Below are 13,435 nucleotides of genomic sequence, written 5' to 3'. Positions count from 1 at the left end.
AAAGAAAGTGAAATAAGAAAGTGTGTGAGGATGACATACTATGGTACAACAAAGGCAGTGTCCACAGTGAGAGACAAAACAATCATGAAAATGGAATCTGCACTCGTGTTCTGATCAAGGACTGGTGTAAGAAGAACATGCCCCTTGACTCTAAGATCATACGCGAGAAAGCATGACAGCTCTACCAGCAGCTATCAATTGCTACGGAAGGTGGAGAGGAAGAGGAAGGTGGCGATGTAGAGGCACAGGAAGGTGATGAAGAAGGGGAATTGGAATTCTTGGGCTGTGATGAACCAGCTCCTGAAGAGGAAGAAGATGCACAACCGGGACTGTCATCAGCTCCCCAAGGTTTTCAGGCGAGCAAAGGATGGTTTCACCGGTTCCAGAAAAGGTTCCACCCAGTCTGTTTCCCTACATGGGGAAGTAGCATTGGTCAACAAAGAGGCGGCAGCAAAATATCCTGAGGCCTACCAGATTATTCTGCAGGAAAAAGTATACGTGTACTGCCCAAACAGGTCTTCAATATGGGCAAAACTGGCCTGTTCTGGAAAAAGATGCTGTCCTGGACCTACCTTATGAAGGACAAAGCTAAAGCCTATGCATTCAAGGCACAAAAGGACAAGAGGGACCCTCCTGATATGTGGGATCACCAAAGTCCTTACGGAGTACTGGTTCCATCAAAGCTTCATTCCTCAAGTTAGGCAATACCTTGGTGATTTGGACATGCACTGTATACACATAAATACTGTAGCATTACAAAGTCATACTTACATAGATGTTTGTCACTATATTGGACCAAGAACATTTTAAACCAAATTTCTTACCCATTGTGTATAGCTGTGTTCTTTTCCCAAATGTTTTTCTGTAGATGTTGCAGTAGAAGTCTTACTACCCACAGTCATGGAGACAAAACTGTCATCTGAAGTGTTTCTATTGCTTTCTAAGAATTCTCTGTTACTGTTAATGTGTGTTACTTGTGTTTCCTGAAGGGCAAAAAACAAGAAAGAATAATTTGACATCTTTGTTTCAAAATTATCTTAGTAAAAGAACCGAATACTCAGTATGAATGCACACTAGGATTTTAGGAAGCACAAACAATAACATTTTTAATGATTCCAGGTATACGACCACAGCTAAAAAAAAGTCGGACAGCACCAACACTGAAGTATATAATGATATAGCACCCATTATTATTCAATTTCAAAAAAACAAAGATACATGGAAGTTCAGCAAGAAATTTAATGCTTTACATAACAATATTCTTTAGATCATCCTCAGCTCTACCACACTTGACTAAATACACTATTACCCAAAAACCAAAATCTGACAATTTATTGGTACATTATGATAACACAAATACAGAATATGTCCTTTAAAGAAAGGCCAAAGACTAATAGGAATGGTTATGGTCAGTTTGCAAATCATAAAAACGAAATGACAAATTTTCTAAGACAATTTATATTTTTCATAGCTACAAACCTCAGGTCTTAACAATAGGATAATTTCTGGTGTCTAGCTGAATCTAGTTATAAAGCAGATGAAAGCAAGGAATCTTGTGATATCAGGCAACATATGCACAGATCGGAAACAGGTGAGAATTACTCAGGGGGGAGAACAACAAAGCCGATTTTTGGTTCGTGGTTACTCCTCGAGATGTGAAGGAGCACCACCGTTCTCTCTTCTTTAGTACTCCCATAGTGAATAGGGCGGCCAATTCCCCTGAACCGTCTCTCACTGCCCTGTTAGCACAGGACAACACATTGAACCAGTCAGCAGAAAAATCCTCATCTAGAGACTGGCAATCTTCAATTTTCCTGGCTAACGCTGCAATAGTCCAATCCAGAAAACACAAGACTTCAATCAACTTGTATAAGTTCTTCACCAAGTGATCTAACTCAGGTGAAGAGAACAACACTTTCGCAGCCGAGAACGCTGCTCTTCTGTGAGAGTCCACAAGACTGGAGAAGTCTCCTTGGGAGGAGGCAGAAACTCCCAAAGAAGGAACTTCTGTCGCATAAAACCTGTAGGTTTTATTATGCAGCTTCGACGGAGGGAAGGCGAACGAAGCCTTGCCTGACTACCTCTTCTTAGCAAGCCACTCTTCTACTTCCTTCAGCGCTTTCTTCAAGGACTGAGAAAGAACTGGTTTCGGTAGTTCAAAAAAGTCCGGATAAGTCTGTAAAAGAAACCTTAACAGACTAGAATAAGCAGAAGAGGGCTTCGAATGCTGGTCTTGAGTTTCCTCTTCCGACAGGACGGCCAATACCCCGTCTTCCTCTTCCGTCTGGCTCGTTGTCTTCTTCAAAAAGACCATCAATTCTTGAAGTTGATGTTTAAAGGGACCCAAGGTGGAATCCTCTAGCAAGGGTTTGGCCTTCGAATCATCCTTAGGCGAAGACGAAGTCGTGGCTGTCGTACGGCTCTTCTTCGAAAACGAACGACTGGGAGTCGAAACAACACGAGACGTATGAGGCGAACGAGTCGAAGCAGCTCGAGGTGAATGAGGCGAACAAGTCGAAACAGCTCGAGATGAATGAGGCGAACGAGTCGAAACTCCTATCGATACACAATGAGGCGAGTAACGCATGTGAGCGTCTGACTCCATCCGCAGTTACGCTATCCGAAGACGACTGACGATCTTCCCGGAAAAACTGGTCCGGCATGAAACTCTAGGAAGGTTGTGGACTCCAGTGCTCCTTGGATTTCTTAACAGGGGGCGACATCCCTCTCGTACGATGGGCATGTCTCTTCAAAGGACGCGACACTAAATCACTCCACACTTTTCGCCTCGACACAGGCAACTGCACTTCCGAGTCCGACAACAACTGCGCGTCACTGATATCTACGCCTTTCCAGCAGCGTTTCCTGGGCACTCGCGAGTCGACTACATTGACGGAGTTGGCGACTGACCGTGGGCAAACTCCCCCAGTCTCCCTTCGACCTCCGGTATGTCTTCTCCCGGGAGCTGGGGAGCGGGACAGGGACCTTCGTCTAGGAGAACAGGGAGAACAGACAGCCACCTCCTCAGACACGACACTGACACTTGGCCTAACACTGGCCTTTTCACTTGACTTCTCTACAAATGCACGAAACGACATACCCAAATCCATAACGGATTTTGCCAAGAACTCAAATTTCTTGTCCATCTTAGACTCTAACAAGGAAATGGTGTTGGGATGGGATACCTGGTCTGGAGTAATTGGTACTGAAATTGGAGGACTATCAATAGGTGAAATATTCGATAAAAGTGGAGAAGATAGTGATGATTTGTTTGCCTCTAAAGGCAAGGGAGTTGTCTCTACTATAGTTCTACTACCCGCTCTAAAAGCTGCTTTCCTTTTCCTATCTTTGTCCATATCCAAATGAGCTTGAAAAGTCTTCCAACCTTGTTCATCTAAACTACGGCACTCATCACAAGTTAATTCCTTGCTACAGCACTGACCCCTATACAAGCGGCCTGCGGTTAACGGCACAATCGCTCAACGGCGTATCGGTTTTACGGCGGTCGTCAAAAATATTCATTAAAAAAATAAGGCATTTTAAAGGTATCTTTACGGCACAATTTTCAGTTAACAGCGCCGCTAGCGCCGTTGTCTAACGAGTTCATACATTTGTAGAAATGCCGTTCAGACCATAAAGGTTATGCAAATTATATTAACAAATTTTATGGAGAGTTAATACGTAGGTATTAGGGTAAAATATATGCCTCTGACGCTGTTCTATGCCGAAAATATCGAGTTACATAAGTGCAAATTTAGCTATGGATGTGTCGATTTATAAATGTTCATGCTTTTGTTTAAAATGTGCATGAAAATGTATTACGTGTAAGGTATTTTCATTTCTGCACAGAAATATGATACAAAGGCAGCTTTTGAAACTGCCCTTCACGTTATCAAATACGATGTTTTTTCATGTTCTTTCTTGTGAGCCACCGCCTGCCGGTCTTCCGAAAATATAGATTTAAAAAAAGTGCAAATTAGCGATTGATGTGTCGATTTTATAAATGTTTATGCTTTTATGTTTAAAATGTGTATGAAAATGTATTACGAATAGGGTATTTTTATTTCTGTGCAGAAATATGATAAAAAGGCAGCTTTTGAAACTGCCCTTCAAGTTATCGACTACGATGTTTTTTCAAGTTCGTTCTTTATGCCGCCGTCTGCCGCTCTTCCGAAAATATAGAGTTAAAAAGAGTGCAAATTTAGCGATCGATGTGTCGATTTTTTAAATGTTTATGCTTTTAAGTTTAAAATGTGTATGAAAATATATTACGTAAAGGTATTTTCATTTTTGTACAGAAATAAGATACAAATTAAGGCAGCCTTTGTAACTACGCTCCACATTGTCAGGGGATGTTTTTTCATGTTCGTTCTTGTCCGCCAGTTCCAAAAAATGCATTGTGTTATTTTATAAATTATGCATCTTTTTCATAAATCCTTTAAAAAGTTATACATTATTTCACTGTATCCAAGAATATTGTATGTATTCTCATATTATTGTATTTTAAAATACTACAGCAAATTTAAGCCAGTATTCCGCGGAGCGGCCAATGTTGTGGTTTGAAATCAGCCGATGAATACGAGTTTGTTTCACCATAACGCAATTCTGAGCGAATGCTCTTGCTTCTAGTTAGCATAAACGAATACTATCTAGATACTTGACTTATATGAGACAAAGTTATTTTTCCTTGTACAACGTGTTTTTAGGTGGAAATATTTATTGAATATGTCTCGTTGTGAACGTGAACTACTTTTTTTTCGTTAACAGATTACATTGGCGGCATGTTTATTGCGTAAAAAATTACGTGATTCTGTTTGCAATAATCCTTTATATCATCGTAATACGAACTTTACGTTATTTATCTTATATCGGCGTGAAACCAACAGTTAAATGTGTTCTTTCAAGCACAGTAGTTTTGATTAAAATGATTTTATCCCAATTTTATCTACAGTTGTGTTTGATGGCATATGTTTACTGCAGTTTTATCCTTGTTGCCGATGTACGATAATAGTCATTAGCAGCTTGAACAGTTTTCTCAGCTTCAGTTATAATTAGATTTAAATTTAACAGTATATTTCCCGAATGATCTTTAATCTATATTGATCTTTGATCTATAGCGAATAAAGTTATTACATTAAGATATCTCAGTTCTATTCTATACATAACGCTATTTATAACAACTGCGGTAATGTTGTACTGTAGCACGATGATTGAAATACAAGCCAAACGGATGTTATCCAGTTCGGTTGTACTTAGAAAAAAAAAAAAGTCGTTCCTCGTTTGGTTGTTCATGGCTGTACACGTTCACGCAACGAGTATAACGTTAAAACCATACTTTCATCATTCTCTTTTGCTGTTATTGAACTTATGTAACTAGAAGATGGATATAGTTAGGCCATTGTAATTTGATCTCTCATAAAATCGGACTATCGTAAGACTAATGATGTAACTTGAACACTACAGCTACCTGTACCCTGTATAAACTTTATTATATCTTTACATAATCTAGACACCCAAAGGATTAAAGCTAGGCTTTTTTCACTTTACATTATTTACAATGCTATAATGTACTGTACAGTACTAATGTACAGTAAATTCTATAGTACTATACTGCATAAATGTAATTTTACTTATTGCGCCGTTGTGGGATTACGGCGCCTTTGACTGGTCTAGAGTTTCGAAAGAAGGTGTGCGGTGGCCGTAGGCTTTAAATCGCTTAGCGTCGAAAATCACTTGGCGTCGGCGGCCAGGAACGGAACCCCTGCCGCTAACCGAGGGCCGTCTGTATTTAACACATTTGGAGTGCGGATCGTAACATAGTTTAGCTAATCTAGTTTTGCAGCCACTGCTGCAAAACCTAACTGAAGAAGAACTAGCATCAGACATCTTCGTAATAACTTGTTAATAACTAGGCAGCTAACTGATGAATCAAAAAATCCACAATGGCGACGAAAGTTGACTGCAACAACAAACCACCAGTGTTACCCCATGGCCGGCAGAAAACAAATTGAAGTCTTAAGCTCAGCAGTACCAGGTATTCCCGAAAGTGGGCGGGATCTGTATCACCTACACAAACAACGGCAGCGCTGCTACCGCCGCCAGGAATTTGCATTTTTCTCTCAGCCACTGCCATTCATGAGGCTGCAAACGATAGAGCGAGGTCATCAACAAATAAGGAAAACATTATACCTTTAGGAATCACAGAGGCAATGCCGTTAATGCACAAAGCAAACAGTGTCACACTAAGGACACTTCCCTGTGGAACTTCTTCTTGGCTGTAAAGAGATGAAAATGAGTTTCCAACTTTAAACCTGAACCTTCGATTTTTAAGGAAAGCTTGAATGAAAAATGGTAATTCTTGGAATTCATAATCATGGAGTGTCTTCAAAATACCATATCTGCAGGTTGTATCATAAGCTTTCTCCAGGGCAAAGAAAACTGATACATGATGTTTTCTGGAGATGAAAGCCTCGCATATTGAATTTTCTAGACGCACTAAGATGTCAGTACTAGAGCGCATTTGACAAAATCCACACTGGGCTGGAGTTATAAGGGCCTTCTTTTCTAAGATCCATATAAGTCGCACATTGACCATTTTTTCCATCAACTTATACATGTATATGCATGATGTTAGAGCAATAGGACGATAACTTGACAGAGTAGTACCATCCTTCTGTGGCTTCAAAAAGGCTAGTAATAGTATAGTTATGTTCCATAGAGCTGGAAATGGATTTTCTTTCCATATTTTATTAATGATACTGAGCAAAAACTTTTGTGTTCCGAGTGGCAGATTTTTTTTATCATTGAATAGATTATGTCATCTGCACAAGGAGCAGATTCATTACAAGGCAGATAAAAATTCCTGAAAGGTAAATGGCTGGTTATATGATTCGCTTCGCATGGATGTAAAGTCGAGAATTTTATTTTCCTTTTGGATATGTTCTTCATAGTTTCATAGTAAGGTGAGCTTGGGTTTTTAGATGAAACATTAGCAAAATGGTCAGCAAAAACCTCACTAACATCCTCTGGATTGGCAACCATGTTTCCATTTACTAATAACACTGGTGGAGGTGTTGGTACATATTTGCCACTAATTTTTCTTATTTTATTCCAGACTTCAGGTAAAGGAATTTTCCAATTAATTCTTGAGATACAATCTACCCATGACTGACGTTTGGCTTATTTTACTTGGTATCGAAATCTGGCTCATGCCTTCTTAAATAAGATTAAATAAAAGGAACATTTATTTCTGGAATACCGCGTAAAAGCTGCTTGCATTGCTTTACGAGCTATTTGACATTGAAGGTTCCACCAAGGAACTGGCTTTTTTAAAAATTTTCTAGTTGTAAGAGGAATTGTCTTTTGGGCAGCATCAATAATTAGTTTACAAAGGAAATCCAGACATCATCCATAGACTGGAAATCCTCAATATCAATTTCTAAAAAAGTTAGGGTTTGGAATAATGACCAGTTGGCTTTATCCAGAATCCAATGAGGTGATCTTCGTGTAGCAATTTCACATACTACATTTATAAAGATTGGAAAAATGACAAATTTTCCAAGACAATTTGTATTTTTCATAGCTACAAACCTCAGGTTTTAACAATAGGATAATTTCTAGCGCCTAGCTGGATCTGGTTAAAAACAGATAAAAGCAAGGAATCTTGTGATATCTGGCAACGCATGCATAGATCAGGTGAAGGATGGTCGAAGACCATATACCTATGATCGCACATCAGTCTTTCCCAACTCAGGATGTCGTAACACACAGAGGGGCGGCTAGAGGCGGGCAGTATAATGTTAAGACCTCAGGTTTGTAGCTATGAAGAATACAAATTGTCTTAGAAAATTTGTCATTTGTTCATACGCAAACAATCCTTCGGTCTTAACAATAGGATAGACTCATACTTGGAGGGAGCTATAAGACATCTTAGACTGGCTGGGGGCCTACCCACCAGTCCAGCTCTCAAAAGGAATGGTTTTTGGAAAGGGACTGAAGCCCATTGAGAAGCTATATAAATTTATATCTAACGACTCAGACCCTGAGTGACGTACTACAATGATATATGGGATAACCATTGTATTGGGAACCAAAGAGAAACTTTGACTATCCAATAACAAACCAAGACACCAGGGTTTGTATTACTCCTAACTCCTCCTTGCCAAGGAGTGGAGCATATGCTACCAAATAGCGGGTAAGATATTTGTATATTGCACGACCACACTATCAGTATGACTACCTTACTCACCTGTATCAGACCAGTCCAGCGAATGATGTGTCTATTCCTTAAACCACCCGAAGGAAGAAAGAAAGGTACAAGAGAAAGAAGGAGACCAGCCAACTCACTCATTCTCTCATCCACACAATTATTTTAGGTAAGATACAAAGGTGCCCTGTTAAGGGTAACCATGAGTTACACAACCTGTTGGGCAGCCACCACAGGACCCAGGGAAAACATGTCCGCAGATCTGTGGGCAACTTCCTTAAGATAGAAGGAGGTGAACGTGGTCTGGCGTAACCAAGTACCAGCGCTCAGCACTCTACGTACAGCCAGGTTCTTTTTGGAAGCCAGAGGGGGACCAACACCCCTAACGTCATGTGCTCTATCCTGCAGAGACGTGGTGTTGGAATCATCAAGAGTCAAGTATGCCTGTCTGATGGCTTCTTGTACCGAAAAAGATAATATTCTTAGACACCTCTTTCTTTGTATGGCCTGTGCTAACAAAAAGCCTGCGGCAATCTGGTCTAAGGTGCCGAGTCCTTTTAAGATAGCAACACAGGGCCCGGACAGGGCACAACAAAAGCTCTTGAGCATCACCACCCACAAAGTCAGTCAGTGATGGAATGGAAAACGAAGTGAACCTGCCATTGTGCACAGAGGGATTTTGGGTCTTGGCCACGAATTCCGGGACAAATTCGTAGGACATCGACCCCCAACCCCTGGTGTGCTTCACATCATAGCTCAGACCGTGGAGCTCTCCTACCCTCTTGGAAGATGCCAAACCCAGATGGATAACTGTCTTGAGTGTCACGTTCCTGTCAGATGAGTGACGCAAGGGCTCATATGGACTCTTAGTGAAGCTCTTAAGAACCAAGGAAACATCCTACGTCGGAGGCTTGAGCTCTCTAGAAGAACTTGACTGCTCAAACCCCTTAACTAGCAGGGAAAGTTCCCAGGAAGAGGAGATATCAATTCCCTTAAGGCGTAACACCAAACTCAGGGCCGCCCTGTAGCCTCCAAAGGCAGAAACGGACAAATGTTTCCCGTCTCTGAGGAAGGTTAAAAAGTCTGCTATTTGCTGAATAGAGGTCGAAAGAGGAGAAAAACCCTGTTTACAACACCAATCACAGTAGATCACCCATTTGCCTTGGTAAACCACGGAGGTTGACTTTCTAAGACTGCTGGACATGTGCCCAGCTGTTCTCTGAGAAAAGCCTCTCGCTCGGAGGAGATACTTGATAGCCTCCAACCGTGAAGTGACAGGGATTCTACTGACTGGTGGAACCTTTCCGCATGGGGCTGACACAGATGTCGCAAAGGGGGAATCTCCCTCGAAACCTCTGACAACGACAGCAGATCTGGAAACCATTCCGCCTGAGGCCATGGAGGGGCTACCAAAGTCATCCTGAGACCCTGTGAACTCATCTGCCTGTTCAGAACCTGACGGATCAAACAAAACGGAGGGAAGGCATACACCTCTAGGTTGTCCCACGGATGTTGGAATGCGTCCTCTGCCAATGCTAAAGGATCTGTAACCACTGAACAGAATATCTCCAGCTTCCTGTTGAAGCATGTTGCAAAAAGGTCCAGCATGGGTCTCCCCTAATCTGGAGAAGCTTATCTGCCACCACTTGATGAAGGGACCACTCTGTGCCTAGGATCTAATCCCGGCAACTGAGTTTGTCTGCAACCATGTTCCGTTTCCCTGGGATATACCTGGCTGAGAGCTCTACCGAATTGCTGACCACCCACTGGTGAAGATCGACAGTCAAGGCGTGAAGTTGACATGAAACCAGGCCTCCCTGTTTGTTCACATAGGCTACTACTGTAGTGTTGTCAGACATGAGAACGACAGAATGACCCTCTATCTTCCCCCGAAACTCCTTCACACCCAGGAAACCTGCCTTCAACTCCAAGACGCTGATATGTTGCTGCTTGTCCTTCAAACTCCAAACGCCTGAAGCGATGAGGCTGCCTAAATGAGTGCCCCAACTTGCGAGGGAGGCGTCCGTGAACAGAAGGAAGTCCAGTGAAAGAGAACGCAGAGGGACACCCTTCAATAGATTCTGGTCGTCCAACCACCAACGAAGGTCTTCTCTCACTTCCAAAGGAAGAGGAACCATTAACAGGGGAGAGACCCCCGCCGGAGACCAGAATTCTCCCAGTCTCCATTGCAGAGACTGAAGATGAAGACATCCATGAGGGACCAGCTTCTCCAGGGAAGACAACACTCCCAGAAGAACCTGCCACTGATGAGCTGACTGATGTGACTGACAGGAAGTTGCGAGCCACCACCCGCAACTTCTCCAATCTCTGATCCGAGGGGAAAACTTTTGCCACTGTCGTATCGATGACCATGCCCAGGTAGAGAATCCTTTCACTGGGTGCAAAATTTGACTTTTCCTGGTTGACTACGATGGCCAGTTCCAGACAGAACCGAAGTACACGATCCCTGTCCTGCAGCAGCTTCTCCCTGGAAATTGCCAAGACTACCCAATTGTTGAGGTACCTCAGCAAATGGATCCCCTGAGCATGGGCCCAACTTGACACGAGAGAGAAGACCCTTGTGAACACTTGAGGGGCTGTTGTCAGCCAGAAGCACAAGACTTTGAACTCAAAGACATTGTCTGCAAGAGAGAAGTGAAGGAACTTCCTGGATGTGGGATGAACAGGGATTTGGAAGTATGCGTCCCTTAAGTCTATCGACAGCATGAAGTCGCCTTCCCTCACGCCTGCCAACACCGAGCGCGGGGTCTCCATCTTGAACTGTGTCTTCCTGATGAAGTGATTCAAGGAGATAAGTCGATCACAGGCCTCCATCCTCCCAACGCCTTGGGCACCAAGATGTGACTGTAAAACCCAGGGGACGGATGCACTACTTCCTCCATCACATCCTTGTCCAGCATTTTCTGCACTTCCTCCCGAAGAGTCAAGAAATTCAGAGAATCTGGAGGATATGCCTTCCTGAGCTGCAGCTTGTCCAACAGAGGAGAGAAGTCGAATGGCAATAGGTATCCCACCCAAAGGACATCTACCACCCACTTCTCCGCCTCATAACTCTGCCACTTGGCCCAATGGCCACCCGTGGCACAGGAGAGGGAGAGGCGCCTAACCTATCGACGGCCCCCTTTACCTCTGCCCCTTGGGTCCCTTCTCGGCTTAAAGGAACGAGAGCGAAAGGGGCGATGATCTTCTGACTTAGGCTGTGTCGAATGGGAAGGTCCTGCTGAACTTGAGGTCCTCGATGGCCTACCAGGCGACAATCTCCTTGACTGCTGCTGGACAGGGGGAGGAGGAGGAGCCGGACGTCTCCGAGGACGAGACTCTGACTTAGACACGGCCTGGTGCACCAGTCTGTCTTTGGTGTCAGCCCGGTGCCAGTCTATCGCATTCTCGAGTTCTATCCAAGAAAACAAAAACTGGGACTCCAACATATCTCCATTCCTCAATGCCAGCAAGGACTCAGTGTCAACTGATCTCTCCATCCTAGACAAAGCTGCGTCCCTTCTAATCAGAAGATTAGCTCATAAATCAGCATTGAGGTGAGCCATATATGAAAACGCCTTGCCCCTGGACTGCAACAGACTGGCAAGCGAGGAAGCACTCACCAACCCTTCTGGGGACCTGTCAGAAGCTATCTTGGAAATAACCACAGACCAGAAGTCCAGCCCAGAAACCGTCTGCAACACGGAGGCTGCCATAGATTCCAATGCTGAGGCATCTTGCGGAGACAAGGACGTAGCCACCGACCTCACCTGCTCCAAAGTCAATCCCGGCTTCAGGCGAATGACGTCTGGGTTAAGATGGCGTGACAACAAAAATGCAGAGCTCGTAGCATAGTACTTCCTATGTCTCATGAGAGGCGGGGGTAGTAGTTTGGTAGAGCCCCTAGAGCGAAGTGAACCGTCCCGGTTCGAAACAGAGGCGTTAGCCTTCTGCAAGACTGACTGAATGTGCCCCGACAAAGGAAGCTGAAGAGATGATTTGGGGTCCTGAGTAGCTCCCACCAAGGCTTCTAAGCAAGAAATGTAAGACGACCGAGCCTGAGTCCTACTTTCCAAAGTGTTAAACCCACGAATGAAATCAACAACTTCCGAAAAGGAAGACAGATACTCTTGTGCGTCTCCCTCCTCCTGCTCCGGCAACAGAGACCGACAACGAGAAGGATGTGTAGACTACTCTAAGGCACCTTCCCCACCAAAATTAACGGAAGGGTTAGCAGCCAAACAGCCCGAAACCCCAACTAACCTGTCTGGGCTGGGTCCATGCATCGGCTTCCGAGACGAACCTACCATAACACTAGGAACATCACTTACCTCCTCAGTTGACTTTACATGTCCATGAATGGTCACGGACGTGGCGGACAGATGTACGTGAGATGGGGGGCAAACTCTAACACTCAAGATCAAAGGAGAATCCCTTAGAGTCGAACTCTTGGAAGCACCAGTGAGAGAGGCAGGCAAACACTCCTGCTGCACCAACTCCGCGCTCACTACCTTAGACGTCTTGACAGGCGCCTTGAGATCCTTACGGCGACGAATAGGCCTTGGAGAAGATGGAGCACTAACATCACATGCAAGGGCAAGGGAGATTGCAACACGCTCGCGATGTACACAGACAAGGGAGGTGGAGGGGGGGGTTAACACGCCCAAGATTTGAAGCAGAAGACGAAGCATCTCCTGCAGATCGCACACCACTAACACTGCCCGAAACAACAGCACTCTCGGGAACACGTCCGCGTTGTTCCTCCCTCGAAGGCGAAGGAAGGGCAAAGTCCTTAGCCTTCCAACGCTTGATATGCCGATGGGGCATAGAGGGGAAGAGGGAGAGGAAGACAGCACTGGTTTTTTATGCGCAGTCTTCTCAGGAGGTGGGGACGAAGCAACACGTTTCCTACCAGTCCTCCCAACCGATAAGGTAGCCAACTTCACATCCAATACAGTCAAACCTCTGAAGCACTGCCTGGCATATGACCTCAGACTGATGTGCCAGAGAAGGCTCCAATGACAAGGAAGGGAGACGTAGCGAACTGGGCGGCAGCGATGATGTCATGGCTGAGAAAAGTGGATCAGAGGAGACGACTGAGAGAGACGTCATCGATGGGAGTGACGTCACGGCTTACCCTTGGTGCGAGGGGGGAAAGAGACGTCACTGGTGGAGGAATACACAAAGATGGATCCTGTGACGTCATCAACGGGGGTGACGGCGCAGTGT

General features: G+C 44.2%; 1 protein-coding gene across 8 annotated transcripts in view; it reads right to left on the bottom strand.

Annotated features, from left to right (window-relative positions):
- The window catches only part of LOC135221671 (longitudinals lacking protein, isoforms H/M/V-like), a 196,436-nt gene that overhangs the window by 114,873 nt on the left and 68,128 nt on the right, over positions 1–13,435 (bottom strand). For 7 of the 8 annotated variants that reach the window (XM_064259387.1, XM_064259388.1, XM_064259386.1 and 4 more), the window contains exon 5: positions 825–983. The exons of the other annotated variant lie outside the window; for it this stretch is intronic. In XM_064259387.1, coding sequence (XP_064115457.1) covers positions 825–983 — 159 coding nt within the window. The remainder of the gene's footprint in view (positions 1–824; positions 984–13,435) is intronic. 8 annotated transcript variants of the gene reach the window in all.

This window comes from Macrobrachium nipponense, chromosome 3, assembly GCF_015104395.2.
Source record: "Macrobrachium nipponense isolate FS-2020 chromosome 3, ASM1510439v2, whole genome shotgun sequence".
Taxonomy (NCBI): domain Eukaryota; kingdom Metazoa; phylum Arthropoda; class Malacostraca; order Decapoda; family Palaemonidae; genus Macrobrachium; species Macrobrachium nipponense.
Note: the sequence above shows the minus strand (reverse complement) of the source record. Positions and strands in the feature narration are given on the sequence as shown.